Source organism: Ixodes scapularis, unplaced genomic scaffold (assembly GCF_016920785.2).
Source record: "Ixodes scapularis isolate PalLabHiFi unplaced genomic scaffold, ASM1692078v2 PGA_scaffold8__174_contigs__length_109621045, whole genome shotgun sequence".
NCBI lineage: Eukaryota > Metazoa > Arthropoda > Arachnida > Ixodida > Ixodidae > Ixodes > Ixodes scapularis.
In genome coordinates, this window is record NW_024609883.1 from 94392433 (window position 1) to 94417305 (window position 24873).

At 45.0% G+C, this 24873-nt stretch overlaps 1 protein-coding gene and 1 pseudogene across 1 annotated transcript; both read right to left on the reverse strand.

The window, feature by feature from the left end:
- Nucleotides 1-14892: 14892 nt before the first annotated feature.
- LOC121046646 lies at nt 14893-16485 on the reverse strand (annotated as a pseudogene).
- A 1922-nt stretch (nt 16486-18407) lies between these two features.
- Nucleotides 18408-20034, reverse strand: LOC8036025. Its single transcript, XM_002411620.5, has one exon. The coding sequence runs from the start codon at nt 19930-19932 to the stop codon at nt 18772-18774; it is 1161 nt and encodes a 386-aa protein (XP_002411665.5). The 5' UTR covers nt 19933-20034; the 3' UTR covers nt 18408-18771.
- Nucleotides 20035-24873: the final 4839 nt, after the last annotated feature.

A 24873-nucleotide genomic window follows, 5' to 3' on the forward strand; every position in this document is an offset into this window, starting at 1 on the left:
CGGAACGGAATCACCGTGGTGATAAAGCCCAGCTTTCTCTTTGAGACGGCAGTTTTCTCTCAGCAGGTTGCGCTATTTCGACATATTCTAAAATAGTTTTACTCAAAACCCTACCATGGTCGTAAAAAAAAAGAAAAAGAAAAAAAAACATATCCAATGATGTCTCGTTAATATGGACGCCTCCTTTCCCCTAAAAATTGTCCATAATGGGAATTGTGCATATTAAGGAGACAAAAATGCATGCATTTTCCCAGTTTGTCCCCAACAGCGGTGTCCATATAGATGGGTTTCTATATCAACGGTGTCCATATTAACGAGACATGACTGTATATATATATTGTCAACAAAAGCATTGACTATTGGCCCTAAGGTAAAGCAACGAAGTCATTACTAGTTAGGAAAATAAGTCAGGTGAACAGTATAGGTTATGCAAACGTGGCTGCCATAGTGTGAAGAATAAATGTTCTCTCGGAGGGTAACGTCCTGTGTGCGTTTCCGTTATACAGAAAACTTGAGTCTCTTCGTCTTGTTTCTTGATCAGTAAATCGAGGAAAGGCAGACGGTTATTCTCGCATTCCATGGTGAACTGAATGGCGGGATCATGGACTTGAGGTTTGTGAGAAAGCTGTCTTTTAGAGCGCAGCTCTTAGGCACCTGATTTCGGTTTGAGCGGCGTCGGCGTAGCCGCGTGCGTTGCATTGTGGGACGTCACAGTTTCCCTACTAAATTTATCGGAGAGACTGAGTTGGTGTTGAGGTCCCGCGACGTCAATTTCCCTGTTAAATTTAGCGGGAAAATTTTCGGTAAACTTCCCGCTAAATCTTGCAAGAAAATTTTCGCTATATTTAATGGGGAACTTAACCCGCAAAATTAAGTGGGTAAATTCACGATAAACTAGCGGCTAAATTTAGCGCTAAATTTAGCGAAAATTTTCCACTACATAAGAGACGAGGAGGAGGAGAGGGTGCGAGGGGGGGGGGGGGTGCGGAGAGGCATACCCACCCCTCCGTACCCTCCCCCCTCCTCCTCAAGAGCTGCGCTTTAATTTCGCATTACAGAGAGTTGTAAAGGTATTTAACTTTTTGTGACATTTTTTTTAGGTTGCAGAATCAGTCATCGACTGTTTCTGCATCCTTTCCTCTCCATACTTTACTCTGCATCCTTTCTAGCGTGAGCACCTGCACCGTTGAAGAACGTTTCAAACCCTCAACTCCATATTTTCTTCTTACGCTTGTAGCCTTGGCAAAAGAAAAACATAATGGGTTGCGTCTATGTTTATACAGCCTTGAACTTGTTCTGTCTCAACGGGCGAGGAGTCTCCCAGCTGTAGATAAGAAATTTAGCCACTGCAGTACAAGCGCTAGCCATGGGGTCCTTAACGTGCCTCACGCAGTAGTGATCACAACTGCACGCCGGTACGATGCTCATCCAAATCGAAAGGGGCAGGGATGGGGGTCGAACCCAGTGTACTGGGTTCTGTAGCGCGAGCTTTCTCTCCACGTTCCCCGAGCTGGTGTGCGCTAGCCCACTTGGCCACCGATTTCCCATTAACAAAAGATTTTAGGGGGGAACAGAGCATAGTGTTTATGAAAATGGCAGTAGGTCATCGACAACGTACACAAATCGGGGGGTGTCTGAGTCCTCAACACTATTGAATCCTCGACTTTCACTGAGTTGTCTACGGCTATCGCAAAAGATGTGAGGGATGGGACGTTTCATTTTCAACATTAGGTCGAACTGTTTAATGGCTTCAAGAGTAAACAACGACGAGACGTAAAAAGTGTCATGAGCACAACTGAAAAAAAAAAAAAACATGCGAAAGACAGTAAAATTTTAAGCACGGTTCTTTCACTTATGATAAGTAAGTATGAGGAGTTAAAAAGGTTGAAGTTGATTGTCAGACACTTGCAACGAAAACTTCAAATCAAAGTTCATTTGGCTGATGTAAAGAATACTGCATTCATTTGCCACAGGTGGTTGTTCGAATTCACTCGCCTTCCCTTTGGTTTGTCCTACTCTCCCGCCAGCTTTAAAATCGTAATGGACGTTGTCCTTGGTGACGCGAAGTACGTAGTTGTTTTTTCCAGATGATTCGAGAAGCATCTCGTGCACCTTCGCATCATACTCGAACGAATGCGTCAGGCCGGCCATCCGATTCTCCAGTTTAAGTTCAATTGTCCTCGCCTGTAATCAAGCTTCTTGGGTTTTTTAGAGATAATGGCACGCTGCGCCCTAAGGAAGATAAGTCGAGAGCAATACCGAAGTATCCACCCCCTCATGACGTCAAAAGCCTAGAGAGGTAACTCGAGATAACATCGCTTTATAGAGATTTCATTCAGCAAAACGCTGAGATAAAAGAATATCTGTACCAATAGCTTCGCAAAAAAAACGAAGCAGTGTTGTGAGAAACAGCAGCAAACCGCATTTGCGTGCCTCTCAAGGCCTAAGACTGAAAACGCGTTTCTAAATATGCCCGACTTGAATCCTCCCTTCATGATGCACACCGCCGGAAGCGATAACAGACTAGGAGCAGTTCTTCTGCTGGAATATGACAGCGTTCTTCGTCCCGTACCTTTCACCAGTCATACGTTAACCGGCTCGGAGGGAAACTACTCAACCGAAAAAGCGTTTATGGCAATTATTTTCGCACTTAAGAAGTTTGACATGTACCTTGACTGCGCTTCGTTTTGAGTTCAAACAGAGCACATGGCTCTCTCGTAGCTCAAAGGGTTTTAAAAAGCCTGCAGGACGGCTCGCTCGTTGGGTCCTTTTGCTCCAGCGGTGCATGTACACAATCGAGTACAAGCGTGGAGTGGCTAACCACGTTGCAGATGCGTTGTCCCGTCCTCCACTTCTCGGGCAGGAAATGCAGATGGATCCCGGCTTGGTGGCAGTGGCCAATGCAGCGCCCATCAGACCAGATTCGCGGTGGGGAGACCTGGTGAGCAGAGAGGAGCTCCGGACGGCCCAGCTGTGCGATGGACTTTGCCAGAAAGTGATGCACCAGCTGGCAGAACAAAACGCAGCCGACGCTTGGAATCCCAGAGACTTGGACTCATACCTGGTGTGGTACATCCCCCAGGTGGACGATAGGTTTAGGAGCCCGACATTCTAGACTGTAATACCACGTAAACTGCGTAATCAGTTTATAAGATATATGCATGATTTCGCCTTGGCAGGTCACAGCAGTGAAAGCGAGACTTACGAGAAGTTATCCCATATTGCAATGTGGTCAGGCATGAGGCAGGATGTAATGAGGTACGCACGTAGCTTCACGGTTTGTCAGAAGGCGAAACCCCGAGGAGGCCAATCACCGGATTTAATGCAGTCGATCGAAAGCAAATAGACCAGGGAGTGTGTTACCTGTCACGTTGTCGGTCCCTTTTCCCGTAGTCAACGTGGAAATCAATATTTCGTAGTAGTGAACGACCACTTCACGAAGTGGGTCGAAATGTTTCCTTTGCGCAAACTGGACTCTAGGAAACTCTGGGACTGTCTTCTCGAGACGTTCGCGCACTTTGGCTTTGCCGCAACGCTTACTACAGACGACGGTTCTTTTTTTTTGGCAAGGTGTTTGTGGAAGCGTATAAGGCGCTAATAATACTGCACAAACGAACTTCGCCGTACCATCTACAAGCGAACTTCACGGAAAGAGTCAACCGTAACCTGAAGCTGATGCTTGTAGCGCATACAAAACGACCCAAAAACTGGGGCGCAAAATTGGCAGAAATGTCATTCGCTATACGCACGGCAATACGCCGGTACACGGGTTTTACTCCAGCTCAACAAAACTTTAGAAGAGATATCGTGTTTCCCCTGGGAAACGACCTTCTTTGCAGAGATCCTGCAAGCATGCAGGGCACTCCACACAGTTCGCAGAAGATCTACGGAAGCGCTTCACGGGGAACCTGCGTGAAGCTCGAGAGAGCCTCGACGTCTCGAGACTGCAGCAGGCAAACCAGTGCAACAAGGGGAGGAGAAATCTAGAGTTCAAAAAAGGAGATCCGGTAATGAGGCGAACTCATCGGCTGAGTGATGCTGAAGAAGCTTGAAGCCTCTAGCAGCATCACTCAGCCGATGAGTTCGCCTCATTACCAGATCTCCTTTTTTGAACTCTAGATTTCTCCTCCCCTTGTTGTAGACAAGGGGAGGAGACCGTGAAGCTCACGGCCTCTTCAGCAAGAAGATGGGAGGGCCCCTACCGTGTCAGTAAGCAGCTCTCCAACCTCTCTTACGAGCTGGTGCATGGAGATTCTGGTGAAGTGTGCGGGCCTATCCATGTCGCCGACCTAAAGGCTTTCTACGAACTCGGGGAGGTAGAGGTGTTGCAGGTTGCAGATTGCGACGATCCGGACCACTTCTCGGAAGATTCTACACCGTCTCTGCCACGATACAACTTGAAACGGCGGTGAAGACGACGAAAAGTAGCACGAGCTCTAAGTGTATTATATCCATGCCCTCTTCGGCTTTTTGGTGGTGGTAATGAAAGTAGCCGCGCTCCCGTATGCACAATGGGGCAGGCGTCGTTCGTGGGCGTGGTTACTTATTCCTGCAGTGCCATGGCCTCATGTTGTTTTTTAATTTCGAGTTCCTCGTGCCACAGACGTAGCGGCGGCGACGCAGCTCCTATCATCAGACCCACTACAGCCGCATCGGTACTGTCCGAAAGTACTGACGTGGAACCCGTGCTCGCCCATATGCGAAGATTCTTGCCACTATGCTCCCCTCTACGCGTTGGACCCAAATCTTACCTTTCAACTTCCACGTGATCTTCCCCGGAGGACAGAGGCAGTCATACATCGCCTCCGGCTCGGTGTCGCTTATACACAGTCCTTCCTTCACCGCATCGGGCAAGCCAGAACATCGGACGGTCCAACGTGGGAATGTGATGAAACCATTGCTCACCTATTGTGCGACTGCAAAATCTACGACGCGGAAAGAGAACACCTCAAGAGTACGTTGGTGCAACTAGACTGCCGACCGTTTTCTGTCATGAAAGTGCTCGGAACCTGGGACAGCCCTCAGAATGCAGCGAGGGCCACAAAAGCTTTTCTGCGTTTCCTAAAGGAAACGCGGCTGAGCTTCTGCCTCTAAAGGACACACATACTTTATTTGTAATGTGATCTATAGTTTGTGCTCTCGTGTCACTATTCCTTTTTTTTTTTACTTGTTTATTGTTCTATGTCCTCCTATCCTTTCCTTCCTCTTTTAACTCCCCACTACCCCCTCCCTAAAACAGAGTAGCCAACCAGGACTCCAACCTAGGTTAACCTCTCTGTTCTTCTTTTTCCGACTCTCTCTCTCTCACTTGCTGACCCAGAAGGAAGGACCCCCAAGACATTATAAGACGTACCTTATTTTGTTTCTGGAAGGGGGGAGATGTGTGGGAAACCTAAGGGTTGAAAGCTTTGGCCCAGGTTGCCCCTCTGATAAATCGTCAGGGGTCATCTGCACCGCAAAGGGGCCATGGGCAACTTGCCACGTGAGCGGCGCTCTGACGCTGATAAAGGGCCGTCGCAGCGTATGCCCAGCGGCTCTTGGGATCGCGGCGCTGGCGATAACGATCATTAAATGTCTACGTGTTATTTAACCGGTGTGCTGTGTCATTTCCAGAAACGGGTAGCAGCAAGAAAATGCCTACAGATGTCAGTGGATATAGTTTGCATTAAGTTGCTTACCTGTCCCCGCAAGTATCGCAGCAGTCCAGGAGGTCTTCAAACCAATATGTTCACCTGGATGCTGTGAATGCATACTTGGTCAGACATGGCCTCCGCAACGCCATACGCCCGTGTGACGTCATCAATAGCTTTAATATGTGATTTAAAAGGAATGTGGCAGAGACTGCTAGGAAGCAATCCAAAAATAAATCTGAATAAAGAACCCCTGACGAAGTTAAGTCTCTGAGCGAGGCGACGGCCATCCCTGTAAGGCTGCCAGGATACTACTCTTTTTTAGAGCGCAGCTCTTAGGAGCCCGTTTCCGGCTTGAGCGGCGACGCCGTCGCCGTCGGCGTCGGCGTCGCTGTCGGCGTAACCGCGAGGTCACGTGACCCCGCCAAGGTCACGTGACCTCCCAAGGTCACTTGACTCCCCTCCAAGGTCACGTGACCCCCCAGGACACCTGACCCCCTCAGGTCCCCCCGAGGTCACGTGACCCCCCTGAGACCACGTGACCCTCGAGGACACGTGACCCCCAGGTCACGTGACCCCCTGAAGCCATGTAACCCCCTGAGGTCACGTGACCCCCCCCCCGAAGTCACGTGACTTCCTGAGGTCACGTGACCCCCTGACGTCACACGACCCCCCCCTGAGGTCATGTGACCTCAAGGAGTCACCTATCCCTCAGTACGCTTCCATCCCCCTCCTCAAGAGCTGCGCTCTAACCGGCGTTACAGGGAATTTTAAACAGCTTTAATTTTTTTAAATTTAACATTGTATATTTTTCCAATCTCCATAGGCAGTGCTCTTCCGAACCATATGGGCTATTTCTTGGACTTGGTTTTTTTTTTTTTGTTGACCTTCCACTAAATAACATCAAATTCAGTTAAAAAAGACTCGGCTGAAGATTTTTATTCACGGTGCGAAAAATTCGTATGCCCACAAGCGGGTTGCTCACCCACCGACGAGTACATGAGAACGAGCTTAAGTTTACATTTTACACGCATTGATTACCTTCTAAGCAATTATTAATGCCTAACAACTTTGACTTCCGGAATTAGAGATGCGCTTGACTTAGAAATTATTTTGTGTGAGTTTGCCTTATCACCGACCTTCACCTTTTTAACAACGCGTTTCTAAGTGTCTGTATCAATGAATAGTTTGTCACACTCTAACAGTCGCCTCCTTAATGTTTGAGTTCTGTATATGGCACAAGCAAGCATATCATACTTGAAGGTAGAAAACACTGATACAAACGTTTTAACGCTGATATCACCACATTTAGAACTATTTTACCAAATAGATAGTTAATATCTATTTCCAGATAAAATAGGATCCTCTTACAAAGACCCAGATGTAAGCGTTTGCTTATGGTATATGTTTGGGTGGTCACCGCGTTCTTACCCATCAGGGACCGCAGGTGGACTGGTCGGGGATGACGTGAATCGGGTCGCAGTGGGAAAATTTCTCACGCGCTTCGAAGCTTTCCGGGATGTCATCTGTGATTCTCCTCGTTCACAAACTCTGCCAGGTCCCTGAACTCTTTGCTATTGGGGTGCTCTTTTAGCAGGGCCCTGATGTAGCTCATGAAGATGAACTTGTCGAAGTTCCTTCCGGCCTCGAAGCGCTGCGAGAATTTAGAGTAGATTTATTTCGTTGGTAGTGGTGTTGACAATAAACCTGTCTGCTGAACATTGTATTTATAGTTCGGCAACATATAAACGACTCGGATCGTTAACTCCGTATCTCGGGGTTGTGATTGTTTTAGTATAACCTTTATATCAGTTTTGTTTTATTAAACTCCTTCAGTCGACCTTCGGTTTGTAACAGTGAAGTTAATGTTCGGGATAAAGTGTTGTAGGTAATTAACTGTTACTCCCCTTGAATGATCATACAAACATTTGCAACAAGTGCAAGTGTTTGAGTATAGCGCGACGTTTGAGAAAACAGGTTTTTAAATGTCATAATCGACTTGGACATCGCCAACTTTTTGGGACATCAACGCCTGGGCGTATACACTATAATGAGAATTTCAACTTAACAACAACTAATATCGCGATGTTCCCCTGGAATATTTCAGATAACAGTTATAAAATACCAAGAGGCAGTAATTAAACTTTTAAGCACGTGTCGTCTTTATTACACGGCTCTACGACTCTCTTTGTTTTGAATCTTATGGGTCACATTAACAAAATTATCAATTTCTGATTTCGTTTTAAATATAAGGTTCCCAAGGACCGTAATTGCCTTAGAATCATAATACGGAAATCAGACACATCTTTTATAGTTATTTGAAAACGTTTATCGCACAGAATGTCTAAGAAAGCTGGCCATGGTCACAGCAAGCATCCTGCTGAGTTCGAAGACCACCCGTGTATTTAGTCTTTTCTATTGCTGCCCATCACAGTGGAAATACGAACTTAAATGAGTTTCTGGTTTGTTCTAAGGCACTGTAAAGAAATATTATTATTATCAGAAAAAGATAGTGTCAGGCAAACAACATCTTTGAAGATGCAATTACAGTTAATTAATTCCCGCGTAAATAGTGTTTCGACAGAGTAACTCAACGATCTCGTCAATCCTAAATCCTCATGTTTATTTCCATTCTTTGACGTCGGCAAGCATACAGTCCCGCACAATGCTTTCAACCAATAAAACAAAGCGATAAACTTTATTTCTCAGAATATTGTAAGGATCGTGTCATGATATACCATCCAAGTTGCGTCAATATTGTTGATGAAGTTGATCATTTGGCCGGAGGGCGGGCGCCACCTCTTCGGACGAATCTCGCGTCGGAAACAAACTGCGGACAAAGGGCGCACGACCAGGAGTGACCTCAGCATGTCTGAAAAAAAAAAAAAAAAACGAATAAAAAAACCTGTTTTTGATTCCTTCGAAGTACGCAGTATAATAAAAAAGTAATTGGTGCGACTGTTTAATTTTTGTCTTTGAAGCTAAAAAACCTGAAGGTATAAACAAATAATTCAGCACGATAAAAATGAGACATTATCGTAAATAAAGCATTTCTTGTTGAAATGAAACAGCTCAGGCACCGCTTAATTGTTGCCGGGTAGACATATATAAGTAATTTAATATATACAAAACGAGAAGGAGCCAGCCACCGTTGACCGTTGCCGCCGACTCGATTCGCATCGAATTCCTCGCGCTTTTGCGCTCGCGCTTTCGCGCTCGCGCTTTTTGACCGCTGGGCTTGTTCGTCTTCTTTGCTGGTCGCTATACATAGTTTATGTTATGGTCTTAATGCTCAAGTTTAACTAATACCCAGATGACTCATCGAGATCACGAAACACCACCTTTCTAGGTATTCTCAGTCTTCCGAGCTGCCACGCATGTCATGCAAAAGTATTTTCAGCAACTAATATTCTATATTGGGACCGTTGGCCCTCTTAAAATTTATTAACAACTAATTTTGTATTAATTGAAAAATCGCTTATACTGTGGTTTTCGGTATTTTTTCAAGAATACAACACCAGAGTTTAGCAGTACGTAACCGTTTGCAGGCCCCGACAAATTTCACTAAGGCGATTGACGGTTGTATACTGTATCTCTTATTTGAGCACGAAATATACCTGAGTTAGTTAACATCTCTGTTCAAGAGAAAGAGCGGTATACAATGGCACGGGGACACCTCAATGGACCGGCAGGCGTCAATCATATTCCACTAGATAGTGCTGAAAGATTTAAAAGTCATATGATGCATCTTTCAGTACTGCCCATACGATCCATGGCACATTGTCGGGATAGCGTGTTAAGTGTACGCCATAATGAACTGGGACCTTTCATCGGCAGAAAATCACCATGTTGACAACATGCAGTTTTCTCTTCGAGGTGGCACTTTTCAAGCGACAGACCGTATTGTTTCAACATTATCTCAAAATGTTCGCCCAAGAATCTCTCATGATGGTTAGAATGGGATGATAATTTCAACAACCGCATTAACTATGAGTCATGATGAAAATTTGAAGAAGTCATCATTAGTTCGCAAAATAATTCAGGTAAAAAGTAAATTATGCAATACTGGCTGCTATGGAGTCAGCAATAAATGTACACGCAAACTACACCATAAGTTCAGGTATCTCATGAAATTACTGGCACAGTTATATTTTTTTTGCAAATGAAGGATAGGCTTTTGATATTTTATTGTTTAGTTCGATGGTTAATTCATTTTCCAGAAATTCAAGCCATATAGAAGACATGAAAAAGAATGCGCGAACTTTATTGCAAAAAAAATGACGGCATCTCCACGTGGTGAATGGTGTTGATTGGGGCGAAGCTCTGGTGGTGCTGATGATACTGATTTGTTCATATATACGCATTTGAGCATTTGACCACAGCGCCCTCTCGTGTATAAACGTTGAGCAAATGCGTGCAAAGTTTAACGCGATTATATACGCATTTCACCGCAGCGCCCTCTCCTGTATAGACGTCGAGCGGCTACATGCAAAGTTTCATTCATGACATCCCCAGCTCTTGAGTTACTACCACACCTCAGAGCCCCCTACTCGTCCCGCAGTCGTGGCCGAGTGGTTAAGGTGATGGATTAGAAATCCATTGGGGTCTCCCCGCACAGGTTCGGATCCTGTCGGCTGCGCAAACACTTTTTCTTTTTTTAAGAAGACAGATGGGATGGCAAGCGATGTGAGCCCGGACGCCGGACAAGGCTAAACCCTAAGGAGCTTCGCCCCTAAAAACGATTACACGTTGTAACGGCTTGCGAAGACTAGCTTCACTATGGAGGCTATGCAGGGTATTTCTCCAAACAATGGTCATAAGGGATCTTGTAACAACTACACATTGAACAGAAAATAAGATTGCCGCTTAGTCATTGTCACAAGGCGGTTTATTGAGGGATGAAGCGTTTAGGATAATTAATATTTTAATTATTTACGTAATAACCTTTTAGAGGGCAGCTCTTAGGCGCCCGTTTCCGGTTTGAGCGGCGTCGCTGTCGGCGTAACCGCGCGTTGTATTATGAGACGTTTCCCATAATGACGTCACACGTGACGTGACGTGTGACGTCACAATCATCACGAGTGACGTCACGAGGGTCACGTTTGACGTCACTGGGGTCACGAGGGAGGAGGAGGAGAGGATACGGAGGAGAACGAGTAGAGAGGAGCAGAGGGGGAGGAGGAGGTAAATTGTGTGCCGCCAAGGTCGACAATGGCTTGCTCGAGGTAGCGCTGTATCTCTCGCCTGCAGTACTCACCAAATATCTCCTGCAGGACAAAGAAGAACTTCATAAAGTGTTGGCGATCAGGATATTTAAACAAAAAAACAAATCAAAAGCTCGTAGGTAGCCTCCGACCCCGGCTGCTCCCAGACAGAAGTTTCTATACGGTCCTTGGAGGATCCCCGAGCCCCCTAGGAGCGCGCGCGGGCCTGCAAGCAAGAGTTTCGGAGGCGATCGCCCTCGCCCATGGAGAAGAGCATTCCTTTCCGAGACCCCTAGCCCGACGCACCGCTTTGCGGACGGCCCATTCTCATGTACTCTCATACCTAATCAGTGTAATTTTTTAAAGTTGAATCTGAATAGACAGTTAAAAAGAATCGCACCAGAAATGATTGTTTAATTGGACCGGATATTCTAACACGATTCATGCAGGAAGGCATCTTACTGGCCCGAGGGACGTGCTCTCGCTGTTCTACCAGTTCTGCTCTGCCACATCGGGGAAGCAGGCTAAAGGCTAATGCTGAGGAAATCAAAGACGCCGAGCAGTCATTGACAGAGCCAAGAGCAAGTAGGAGGACATCGAGAGAATTACGTGCTTCGCCATAGTGTTGATTGATTGATTGAAAATATCTTTATTTTATAAAAAAAAAAAAAAATTGGGGAGGAAAGAAGGTGTTTATCCCAATTCCAGGATTCCACTGACCTCCAACGCCGTACGTGGCCCTCTCTACCTGCCAATGCTGGCAGGCATTGTCCTCGTTGCGCAGGATGGCTTCCCAGTGCTCCCTTGACGTGTGTGACATTGGGTCTACAGTTGGTGTGTGTTGGCATGCCCATGCTGTGTGGTATACGTCCGTTTTCTCCCGGCGATGATGGCAGAAGGGGGAATATAGTGAGGGGTACCAGGATTGTAGTTTCGCCAACGTGGGCAGTGTGTCTGTCCGTAGTCTCCTAAGAATGTATTACGATTTGCTTATCCGCCTCTGTCAAGAAAACGGGGGTGGGGCCCAGTCAAGCTAACATGTGTTGGCTTTTTGCCCATGCCCTTGTCCTCTCTACATATAGACGAAATAAACTGATTCTGATTCGGATTCTGATCTTCTTTAGTTAGGATTTTGTCAGGAGGAGGGTATGTTCTTATGTTCAGTCTCAATATATTTAAATATTCGGCGAAGGTTACGGTCGCCATATCCAAAAACGGGGGTTGGCGTAAGGGTGCCCGATGAGAAGACCTCGGGCTGTGGTGTTGGCGGCCTCGTTCCCCTTTGGCCCCGTGTGTCCTGGCGTCCAGATGAGAAACACCATCTCCGATGGGTGTTTACGAAGTATTTGATGGGCGAGTGTGCTGGCTGAGCCCTGAATCAAGTGTCTACAGGCCTCTTGCGAGTCTGTGAGAATTATTGCGCGGGGGTTGTAGGCGATGGCTAAGGCAATGCCTGCATCTTCCCCGTGTGTGACGACTTTGGTCCTCATTGGGGCTAAGTTTACTACTCTTCCGTCCGGTGTCGTGACGACAGCTACCATACCTCCTTCTTGAGGTAGCGTCTACGTATAGCGTGTTCTGGTCGTTCCACAATCTACCGAGGGATTCAGCCCTATAGCTCTCCTCCCATCGGCATTATGTACGGGGTGTATGTGTCTAGGAATTGGACTGACGCTAATGTTGTCCCTCATGTCCGGGGTGAGATCTTCTTGGGGTTCTTGTTGCCCGCCAGGGATGGTGAGGCCTAACTGTGCCAAGAGCAACTTGCCATTTGCTGCCTTGTTTAATCGCCTCATTTGAGCGAGCTTCTGAGCTTCCGAAAGCTCTTCTACCATATTGTGGACCCCGAGCTCCGAAAGTCTGCAGGAGGACGTAGAGCTCGGGACACCCAATGCCGTCTTATATGCATTTCTAATTAGAACATTCAGTTTCTCCACCTCGCCCTTTGTAAGGCGGAGGTACGCCGTCCCGTAAATGATGCGAGAGACGACGAAGGCCCGCACTAGCCGTGAAGGTTCCTTTTCACCAAGTCCGTGGCGTTCGTCTCTTATTCTTCTGATCATCTGGAGCACTTGCTCAGTTGTTCCCCCGAGCTTTTTGAGTGTGGCCCCATTTCCCCTGCCCTGTGGAATGTATTGCCCCAGGATTTTGATACTGTCGGGTCGTGGGACCGACTCGCTATTGAAGTCAATTTCAATGCGCTCGCTTGTTTTCTGTTTGGGGTTCTTTAAGATTAGAAGCTCGGACTTTTCCGGGGCGCATTGCAGACCCCTGCTTTTCTGGCATATGCGTCAATTGTGTCTGCGTCCCTCTGCAAGCTCGCTTCCACTTCCGCATCATTCCCTGTCCTGCACCATACCGTTATATCATCCGCATATATGGCGTGACTGATTCCGGGAATGCTGTCCAATGCGGCGGGGAGGTCTCTAATTGCCAGGTTGAAAAGGAGGGGCGAGAGTACCGCTCCCTGAGGTGTACCTCTGGCACCTAGAGTTATTGGCTTAGATTGGATGTTCCCCAGGAATAAGGTAGCTTGTCTGGCTGGAAGAAAGCTTGTGACTTATCGGTAGGTCTTCGGTCCGCATCCAATATCCCTTAGCCCATTGAGTATACTGATATGTAGAACATTGTCAAATGCTCCTTTTAGGTCGAGAGCGAGAATGCACCAAGTCTGGGCCATGGTTGGCTCCTCCAGGAGGTTTGTTTGTTTGTTTGTGTGTTTGTTTGTTTATTTTTATTTTTGACACACTTGTCAGGGAGGTTGGGACAAAAGGCGAAAACGAATCACCTGACTAGGTCCCAACCCCCGTTACAGCACTCAGCAGCAGGGCACAGGAAATGAATCAAAAACAGCACAAACCAAAAATAAAACAATATCTGAGAAGATAAAAATATGAGACACAAAAAATGTACAATCTATTTTGATGTGAACTATACTAGGAATACACACTAGGCATATTGAAGTATACCGTAAGGTATTTTTTGAAAAGAAACATGGACGCTATTGTACAGGCTAATTCGAATACACAATAATTTCTGTTAAGAAGATCGGTTATCTGGTAGTATATTTTCTGTGTACCGTAATTAGTTCTTATTTTAGATTTTGAAAACTGCTGGTGTCTCAAATTGTAATTTGTTTGCTTGGATAAATATGTTTCGTAAAATATTGCGGGATTCGTGTTTATTTGAGTATGAACTGAAATTGCGACCTTTAGGCAAAAAAGATTATCTAACATTAATATTTCATGTTCAATAAAGCTAAGGGAAGTCGATTCCGTCCAAGGTAAATTATAAATTGACCTAACTGCGCGTTTTTGCAATGTAAACAATTGCTTAATACTACTTGCTGTAGTCGTCCCCCAGACCAATAAACAGTAATGCAGCCTCAAGTGAATCAGAGATATATACAGTTTTTTTTTTAACCAGGCTGGAAGAAGGTATTTTAGCTTACAGATTAAACCAATTGATCTAGAAATATCCCTTCGGAGTTCGTTCACCTGACAAGAGGTCGTTATATATCCACAGCAACATGTCTGGGGTGGACATGTGCCTGGCCGAAATCCAAATTGTGTGTTTGCCAGTAGCGACCATAGTGTTGACTTTAACGCTGTCTCGTTCTCCCGCCTTGCTCCTGCTGGCTCCACCTGCTTAGGCGAGCCGGCCGCGATAATGACCAATCGCATGCCCGGAAGGACGGAGCGTTAACTTTTCCGGCGCTCTTTCCTGTTTAATTTCGGTTTGACGCCATTTGGCAAAGTGACATTTCTCGACCCCGTAGCGCCTACAAGGAATTTTTTATCCAAATTTGACGTCACGGCTAGACCATACTGTGGTTAATCTCCTCTAAATATATAATGTGCTCTCAAGTGAAAAAATAAAAAAAGTTGGTTAAAACATTTTAGTTAATTAGCTAAATAATTACCTAATTTCACCTTCTTTCTAGAGGCCACCTAACCTAACCTAACCTAACCTAACCTAACCTAACCTAACACAAGCCGCCACATTGTCGTAGCAGTTGTCGAAGGTCTATATCAAGACCGTGAAAAAGGTTCAAGCATTTATTTCAAGTTTCTTTGCAGTTTGTATTCTTGGTCGTCCAGGTAGTTGTCAAAGAGGGAGACGAGTGCGAGGGGATGAATCTTCTTGTCGTACTGCTTGAGGGCTGGACAGGAGCGCCACTTGTAGCGAAACATTCTGTGGTTGAAGGCTTCGTCACGTGGGAAGGTCTCGTTGTTGCTGAGCACAATCACTGGGGTCCGCGTCACAATCATGTCCGGCGAGTACTTGACCGCTACATTGTCCACATCACCACCAAAAATTTTCTTGATCGTTTCGTATGCAGCCGATTCGCAGTTTGGCTCGTTCCAAATCAGCACTCGCTTACCTACCGCGTCCTGGAGTGGAAAGTTTGAATAGCGATAAAAGTTGTGAATGGTGGCGCGGTTAATGTAAAAGCTGACGACGGCATCAAAGAAAAAGTTTTTACCTGCACTAGGGGGTGACACCACTTCCATACAGTTTTTCTTGGGCACGCGACGTTCGTCAATTGTACAAGTCGTGTACAAACTCCTGCACCTAATCTCCGAGTTGATACTCGAGCAAACGTAGCATGGCGTCGTACGATGCGCTCACGTCCATGTAATAAGCACTAATGTTGCCGTGAGGTGCGTCAAAAAGTGGGTTAGTTGTGGAATAGAGCTGAATGTAATCTAGGGTAGTCCAGTTGCACAGCTGCTCGTTAAGTACCTGAATCGCGCGTTGCAAGCGTTTATCGTCTAGACGTATAAAGCGCAGGTCTGGACTGTCTAGCCATACCGGCCTTCGGATTATACTGTTTAGCGGCGAAACCGGATTTTGGATGATGACTCGGTACAGCGATTCTTCTGTATGTGCGTTTTGACGTCTTCTGGTTTGACCTGCAGTACTCGTTCCTGGGCGTAGCGACACAGCGTCTTGATCGCCTCCTGTATTTCTGGAGCAGTCTTCACAGGCACTTGTACTCGGAAATGCTCCAAGTAATGTTTCCACTGTTCGTGAGCTTCCACATCCAGTATGTCCTCCGTGTTCCACAGGCGCAGCTCCAAGGTATTCGCGCCAGTCGGCTCCTGCCACCGCAAAGTGCTTGAGCCGACGGGGGTTTGTAGCAAGATACACGACGAGACGCCAGTAGTCCCACGCGGTGGCATTACTAGTCCAAATCGAAGCGCGATTTGGTCGACGGTGGATCCCATAGAAGGCAACGCATCGGCACGATCCGTTTGACCATGCGCAGTCGTGGACCACGTGCACGTGGGGTTTTCGGCATCCGTCGAGGTGAAAAGAGACGGCTGTGAATGCGAATCCTGACCGGGGGTCCTCAAAGCTTCGCGAGAGCGTTTGATACAGGCTCTCAGCTTCTCCAAGACTTCCAACGGCAATAACATCGTGCACAATTCTTCGTCTCTTCGGAACCCGTCGTAACTCCTCTGCCCATCTGGGTGGAACCGGAGGGGATTGGTAATCTTCATCCATTCCCGTTCGCGCTGCTCCTGATTCGGATATATCGTCTCCTGGTATTTGGTCCAGCGCTCTAGCAAGGTATGCAGAGAAATCCAATGGTTGGACATACTGAGTGGCAAGTCCTGAGTCACCTTCTCGACGAGTTCGTCCATGCTGTCCCTATAGACATGTGGACCATCAAACATATATTCTAGCAGAATGTGTAGCGGTACCTGGTCATGATGATCCACCTTTTGACGTTTTGGCTCGGGCGAATCTCGCTCCATTGCGTCCTAAACAAGAAACGGCGTTTAAATTTCTGCAAGTGGCAAAAGGAAAGTTTGAATTTCCCGCCTTATGTCTGCGCCCGTACAAGAGTCAAAGCTTGCCTAGTGTAGTACATCTAGGCACAGAAAGGAGAAAAATTCAAACAGGGCATAGTAAGATGGCTGGCTTACCTGGTATCATAGAGATCATACATACTAACTCTAGAGGAAAAGGTCCGCCATTTTCCCATACATTCTGGCTGCCGCAAGCGGCGGATCATGCAGGCAGACCTTCTGGGTCCCAAATACGGTTACATCATCAGAGCAGTTTCGTGAACTTCAACAATTCACGAACTTACCGGTGGAAAGATATTCACGTTCCTTTCGAAGCTTTCTTTTTGAAAAGCGCGCAGATGTACGGCCTCGCGTTAACGCTAAACTAAACCATATACCCGGCTTCGCCAGTGGGGCGCGGCTGGGCGCGGTTGAGGAATACGAAACTGCGCAACCACCAGATTTCCGAGATTTCGACAGAAGGGAAGTTAATGCAGCGTAATGAGTTTATTGCTTTTTATAAGCGTTAGAATAGCTCATAATTTAGTTTACAACGTTAAATTATCACTGTTTATATTGCTAAGAGTTTTCACTCTTCGCGTTACCATGGCAACGTTGCTTTCTTTCTCTCGTGTTCTGTCGCTCTCTTTTGCGTTCGTTCACTCGGGACCCAGGATGTCGGCGCACGGGATTTGCCCGATTTGCTAGGTCCACCCGAGCTCTGCAGACTGATTTCGCTCCTATAGTGGGGCTTCTTATATTCTCACTGATCATGTGACCTCCAGGGTTTTTCCGAAGGTCGTCTGTTGCTAGGCGGAAGCTTTTAACCACCTTTTCTTGGAATTTACTTGACATTGATAAATTCTGTCTGCTTTTTAAGCAGCTCTTCCAGGAAATACCACACATTGATTAATTCTGTCTGCCTTTTAGGCAGCTTTTCCAGGAAATACATGACATTGGTAAAGTTTAGTATGCTAATTTAACCTTGACTAACTTTGTCTTTGGAACCAGCTCGGGTATATAAGACCGCACGGTACTTGGGACGACTACACCGACGACAAGGACCACAACAAGAGGCTCCCCTGCTGCAGGAGATAGCCAGAGGGAAGGAACCGCCGAAAATCCGGTGAGTGTGGCCCGGGGGGCCAAAAATTTGACTTTGTCCAATTGGCCCGAGTGTGGTATCATTGAAGAGAGCTCGAAGAATGCTGCTCGGTGGTATAGTTTGTTTTTGGATTTGGCCCGGGCCAACTCTTTGGACCCAATTTTGGGCACCTAAATGTGGCCCTACGCAGTCGTGTTGGGTACCGTTCGATTTGTCTCTTCGAGCCCTTTCCAACGATACCAATGTCGACCAGTTTCGGCACGGTCCAAATTTTGGCAGTTTTGCAAAATTTCGGGTGTGGCCCTACCCCGGCGTGTGAGGTATCAAACGAAAGGTCTCGGCGAGTACTATCCCGCAATTCAAGTCTGGTTTCGCTGCGACCAATAGGAAGCGAGATGCAATTTTTCAAACGTTTGAATTTGGCGCCAAAGTGCACGGGTTGCCAGACTGCCTATATGAAAAGTAGATAAACTTGGCATAATTATTTTCTTTTAAGCCTAGGTTGGCGAGAGTGGTATCAATCGAAAGCTAAAATCGAGCTCTACGTAACGGTGCAAGTCTGGACATGCTAGGCCTAGCGGCTCCCTAGTTACTGTTTGTTTTGTCGTAGCTGTTGTCGGTGTTATTAAAAAAAGTATATGTATATCTTTTTATGCAGATCGACATCGACGACGACACCCCCGAGGCGTCCGAGACGGAGAGGGAGTTCGGTTCGAGAGAGAGGGCATTGGAGCGAGCCGTGGCACTCAAAGATGCAGTTTTGACTGCCATCATCAACCTGATGGAAGAATTTGAAAATGAAATTTTAATTGAACAGGAAAACCGGCTGAATTGCATGCTAGCCCAACAAGCCGAGGAGTGGTTCATAGCATGTGAGGTGATGAATGGAAATTTCAATCACCTAAATTTGGTACAAGAAGACGGCGAGACCGAAGACCAATTTTTGGAACGAGCAGAAAACGAAACGAGCATTGAATTGAGCAGAGTTCACGCTTTTATTCAGCATTATAAAAGCTCTAGAACCGAATAAAAATTTACGGTTCAAAAGGAACGAGGTGAGATGATGTCTTGGGAAGGTATGTGTAGTGGCCCAGGTGCGTCTGCCGGTTGTACGGCACGTACATGCCAAAGGTGGTCTTTTCAAAGTGTTGCTCCTGCGCCGGGTAGCAAGTGTCCATGGGATTAATCGTGTCGATATCCGTGTGCAGCACAATTTCAGTGTCGACCTGGAAAAAGGCAGCAACTTCTTGAAACTTGTCCCCCGATCCCGGTTGGTCCAGATTCTTTTTAGATACGGCCATGATGCCGAAACCCACACTAGGTTGAGCAGCGTGCAGGTTGCGATGGGGTCCGAATCCCTGGCGGCCCCATTCACGTTCGATTGGGTTGGTGTACCGTGTAACTTCCGTGTTTGGGGAGAGTTTGGTTGGCGAGGAAACACCTGGAGGGCCCTCCTTGTCGTTGTCCAGGCTAGAGGCCGTCTTGGTCAGGCTGTCGGCCGGTGCTGCAACATAGGTCCTGCTGTTGCCGCAATACGGTGGACAAGTCTTGATCCAAGCGTTTTGAAACTCGTACTCGTAGTTGATGATGGGTGTTCCAATGAGGCTCTTGAAGGGATACATGTTGACAAACTTGTTGGTGCGAGGAGCAAAGTTGGCACAGTGAATAAAGTCGTAGCACTTGTTGTGGCGTGGAACACCCATACACGTTGGTATCTTGTCCGACTTTGTCATGATCAGGTTTTCGTCCATGCTCATGCCCCAATACTTTTCAATGAGGTGTCTGTGATCCGCGTCTTTAAACTCTGTGGGGTTGGATGTATACATGGCATTGTCTGCGCCTCCGGGACCGGGAACGCACATGCCAGTGTCCAGAGATAGGTTAAGGCCCACTGCGCTCACGCCGTATACCATCTTGTCCGAATTGATGGGTTGTACGACGCTGCTCCCAGTCTTCCACGGAGTGCGAATGCCGTGCGGTGTAATTTTGGCACTGCACTTGATGGCCTTGGTGTTGTCGGATAGCATATTGAAATGCGCCGGAGTCATGTAGAGGTACAGATATTCGACGGGTAGTCTGCTCATCGAGGTCTGGTAGCCCTTGTACTTGTAGCTGTGTGCATAGGTAATCTCGGTTAGCACTGTGACATAGCCCGAGGTGGTAAGTAGTTTACTGTCACGATGCACCCGAACCATTCCTTTGTCTCGGGGGATGCGCAAAATCTGCTGTACGACGAGTCCGTCATTCGCAGCATTACTTCCAATGCCGGCTCCTCCTTCGTTCCGCAAGTCTTGCGACTGCTCTTCTTCCTCGTTACTGGTGGTGCTATCTGCCCTGGCTCGCTCTCCGGAGTAGAGGGCCTGGTTGATGAAATTTTCGACGCTGCTACCGTAGAGCTTTTTAAATTCTGGTGAGCTCCCGCTGCATTCACTGTGACCACGTTTCCGTCCGGACATTGCTCCACTTCGTCCATAGAGGGAACGACCGAGTACCTTTTCTTCCACCAAATTCTTGAGACCGAGTCCCACAGCACCGACCAACGAGTGAAAAGATCCTCTGTCGGCCCAGTCGCCCACAAAGTCGTGGATGGCGTCCTTGTCGGCAGCAAACACGTCCTGGTCGGTCTTTGCGTCCGAGTACCTCCTGTCGTGCTCCCGGGCAATAGAGTCCTCCCCGTCCACCGGCTCTCCGTTGTTTAGAGGATTCCCGGGTCCCAGGTAGCGGTGGCCTGGAAAGAGAAAGCGCATGCCTGTTTAAATCATCACACGGTCCATGATAGCCGACGACATCAACAACGACAAAGCAGTCCCCCTAATAACGCGACTATTTCCTAACCTAACCTAACCTAACCTAACCTAACCTAACCTAACACAAGCCGCCACATTGTCGTAGCAGTCTTCCTGACGAAGGCCGGACTCCGGCCGAAACGTCGAAGATTAAATCGTCCGTTGTTGCTGTTTTTCACTAAGGGTTTTTTCTTCTCAGTTATATATATATATATATATATATATATATATATATATATATATATATATATATATATATATATATATATATATATATATATATATATATATATATATATATGTATACAGGTATATGTATACATGCAAATATGTATCGAAATACAAATACAAAATACTTCGTCGAAAATGTATTTAATTACGAATCTAATTACATTTCCAAAAAAGCATTTAAGTACAAGATACAAATACAACCAAATGTATTTGGGATTCTCCAAATACTTTTCCAAATACATTCCTCAAAATTTGCGTCAGCGACTTCAGGGCACCTGCAACGGGTTTCTGGGTATCTAATTTTAATTTTGCATCGCACACTCGGGAGTAAGTGTGCGAGGCTCTAGTAACGTAATAGAAATATAATCACCAAAACAATTTAATCAGCTTGAACGTAATAGGTGAAAAAAGTAAAGAGCTTCAAGCAGCTTTTTTTGTCGATTATACATTTTGGTATAGACCAACAAAGAACCGAGACGACGAAGACGTGCAGCAGTAGCTAGGGAATTTTTTTATTGTTGCAACTCGCACCAGTTACAAAAATCTGGACGACCCGCGCATTTAGAATGTTCCAGGCAAAAATATAGATGGAAATCAGGCTGGAAAGCATCACAAGTTGTCACAGGCGCTTACTTAGCCAGTCTGCCTGTGAACGTCGATTTCGTCTTTATTCTTGCCCTGGACTAGCACCGTAATCACAAAGTCACTAAATGCTTGTGCTTGAATGAGAGACACTGCATTCGGTGCAGAACGTAGGTTTTTTTCCTGCTATGGACAGTGCTTTTAAAATAAAGCCGCAGGAGAAAAAAAAAAAAAAAAAAGCCCATGGCCGAATAAGGAATGGAGACTATACCTTACAACCACATGCATAAAAACAAGAATTGTCGTGACAATAAATTTGAGGGATGTATTTTCGCCCACAAAATTGCATTTAATTACAATTGTATTTGAAATACCCAGGTTTTAGTATTTAAATACACACGTAAAATACATTGCCCAATTTGTAATTAAATACAAACGCAAAATACACAAAGTATTTCAAATACGTATTTCAAATACTTGTATTTGAAATACTGCCCATCCCTGTATGTATATAAAGAAAATATAGCGTAGGATGCCGAAGACTCTAAAGTAATGAAGTCGCACTTCGAAACGTTGTTGAAGTTTTAAAGCATTTAGTATATATATATATATATATATATATATATATATATATATATATATGCCTTCCTGACGAAGGCCGGACTCCGGCCGAAACGTCGAAGATTAAATCGTCCGTTGTTGCTGTTTTCACTAAGGGTTTTTTCTTCTCAGTTATATATATATATATATATATATATATATATATATATATATATATATATATTACACACAGGGATGGGCAAAATACATGCAAATATGTATCGAAATACAAATACAAAATACTTTGTCAAAAAATGTATTTAATTACAAATCTAATTACATTTCCAAAAAAAAACATTTAATTACAAGATACAAACACAACCAAATGTATTTTGTCTCCTCCAAATACTTTTCCAAATACATTTCTCAAAATTTGCGTCAGCGACTTCAGGGCACCTGCGACGGGTTTCTGGGTATATCATTTTAATTTTGCATTGCACACTCGGGAGTTAGTGTGCGAGGCTCTAGTAACGTAATAGAAATATAATCACACACACAAAAAAATGTAATCAGTTTGGACGTAATAGGTGAAAAAGTACAGAGCGTCAAGCAGCTTTTTTTCTTCTTTTTTTTTGGCGATTACATTTTGGTAATAAACCAACAAAGAACCGAGACGACCGAGACGTACAGCACTCGCTAATAAATTGTTTATTGCTGCAACTCGCACCATTAACGAAAATCTGGACGACCCGCGCATTTAAATGTTCCAGGCAAAAATATGGATGGAAATCAGGCTGGAAAGCATCACAAGTTGTCACAGGCACTTATTTAGTCAGTCTGCCAGTGAACGTTGGTTTCGACAATATTCTCGCCCTGGACTAGCACCGTAATCGCAAAATCACTAAACGCTTGTGCTTGATTAAGAGACACTGCATTCGGTGCAGAACGTAGTTTTCTTCGTGCTCTGGACAGTGACAATAAATTTGAGGAATGTATTTTCGCCCACAAAATTGTATTTAATTACAATTGTATTTGAAATACCCACGTTTTAGTATTTAAATGCACACGTCAAATACATTACCCAATTTGTAATTAAATACAAATGCAAAATACACAAAGTATTTGAAATACGTATTTAAAATACTTGTATTTGAAATACTGCCCGTCCCTGCATGAGAGGAATGTATGCCCCTCCTCCTCCTTCGTATTCTTCCCTCCTCCTCCTCTAGAGCTGCGCTCTAAATCGGCATTACATGGAATTGTAAACGTCTTTAATTTTTTATTTATTGAAAATCAACATACATTTCTAATTAGAGGCGTTCTGGAAGTCATCGAAAACCACAAAATCAGTCGATTGTAGGAGCATTTAGAGAGCTTGCTTTGATTTTTCTTCCAAAAAGTTAATTGTCAAAGCTCCAGCGCAATATATATATTTCTTTTATTTTTTAAGGCATTTTTTGTCCGGCAGTCTTGCACCTGTATTCCGTGCGGTATCTTTCGCGCGCCGCTTCCAACGTGGTTTATCTTTTTATGAAATTTACTGCTTCAATAATTTTGGATCACGCTAATCCCAGTTTCTAAATGCAACTTTATGTTTTTTTTTTGTATTAACTAAAAAAGTTGCAACGCAAATCTAAATATTAAAAAAACACTTAATTATCCCAAACGCTATGTACCATACGACGTTGGCCTTCCAGCAAAGGCGGATGGCACCAACTCTCTTTTTGTGGGATGCATACTTTTTGCAGGAAAATAATGGCCAATGTAATATCCTGTGCTTAACTGCATTATTAGTTTTTTTACTTGTTTTAGAACGCAGCTCTTAGGCGCCCGTTTCCGTCTTGAGCGGTGTCGCCGTCGCCTTCGGTGTAAGCGTGACGTCACGTGACGGAGGGGAGGGAGGAAGGACATACCCTCTCCTGAGTACCCTCCCCTCCTCCTCCTCAAGAGCTGCGTTCTAATTCGGCGTTACGAGGAGGTTGTAAACGTCTTTCATTTTTTGTTCGAACTTATTTTGTGATCGGAACATATTCCCAAAACAAAATTAAAAAAAGCCTTTCAAGGTTATCAATTTGGTGTCTATTCTTAACCTAAAAGCTCTTATTGACCAGTAAACTCAAGCTTCTACTGTGTGTTTCATTACTTTATCTCCAGTTTGATACGCGTTCACTCTTTCTTTTAAAATTTTGAGTCCATTACGCAAATAATATTCCTAATTTTGAGTACAGTGTCGTTTCTAATTTTTGTAGTGTTTAAATATAAGCAGCCAGCTTGACATTTTTGTTGTATGCACTTAATACAAGTTTCTCTTTTATGAATTAAAAAGCAAACCTACCAGATGAAGACAAAACAATGTTTGAGCTTTTCGTACCACTGAATAAGGTTCTTCCCCTACCGAAAAATCCGGTATAACTTTTCGCTATCCGGATTATGGAACCGGAAATCTATCTGGATTCCGTCTGGACTCTATCTGGAATTTAGGTTTTCAGAAATTATTCCTTTGTTCTCAATCTGGATTTCGGGTTTCCAGTAACAAATTTCCGGTTCCATATTCCGGATAGGGAAAGTTATACCGGATTTTTCGGTAGGGTCGGGACTGCTGTTTTGTTTAGTTTGGCTTTCGTTCTGTGAAACGTTAAACCTTGAACGGACCACGCCCCTTTGCGAACCCTGCTTAACACGTATTTACACATTTGGTTTCATATGGCGGGTTCTTGTAGCTTAGTTTCCAACAATACACATGTAGGTGTCTCAGTGATTGCGAAATCATTTCCAAAAAGTAATTATATTACAACTAATTACTTTTATGAAAACTGCAAAAATATAATGAAATTGTATTACAAATTAACGCAGACTAAACGTAATAAAATTACAATAATATTACCGTTCAAAAGTTATAAAATTAGTTTGACATTACTTTTTAATACATTGAGGTAGTAATTCGTGCTTATTTAATATGTAGTGTATGTACTAGAGCTCAGATCCTCCTGTGCACAC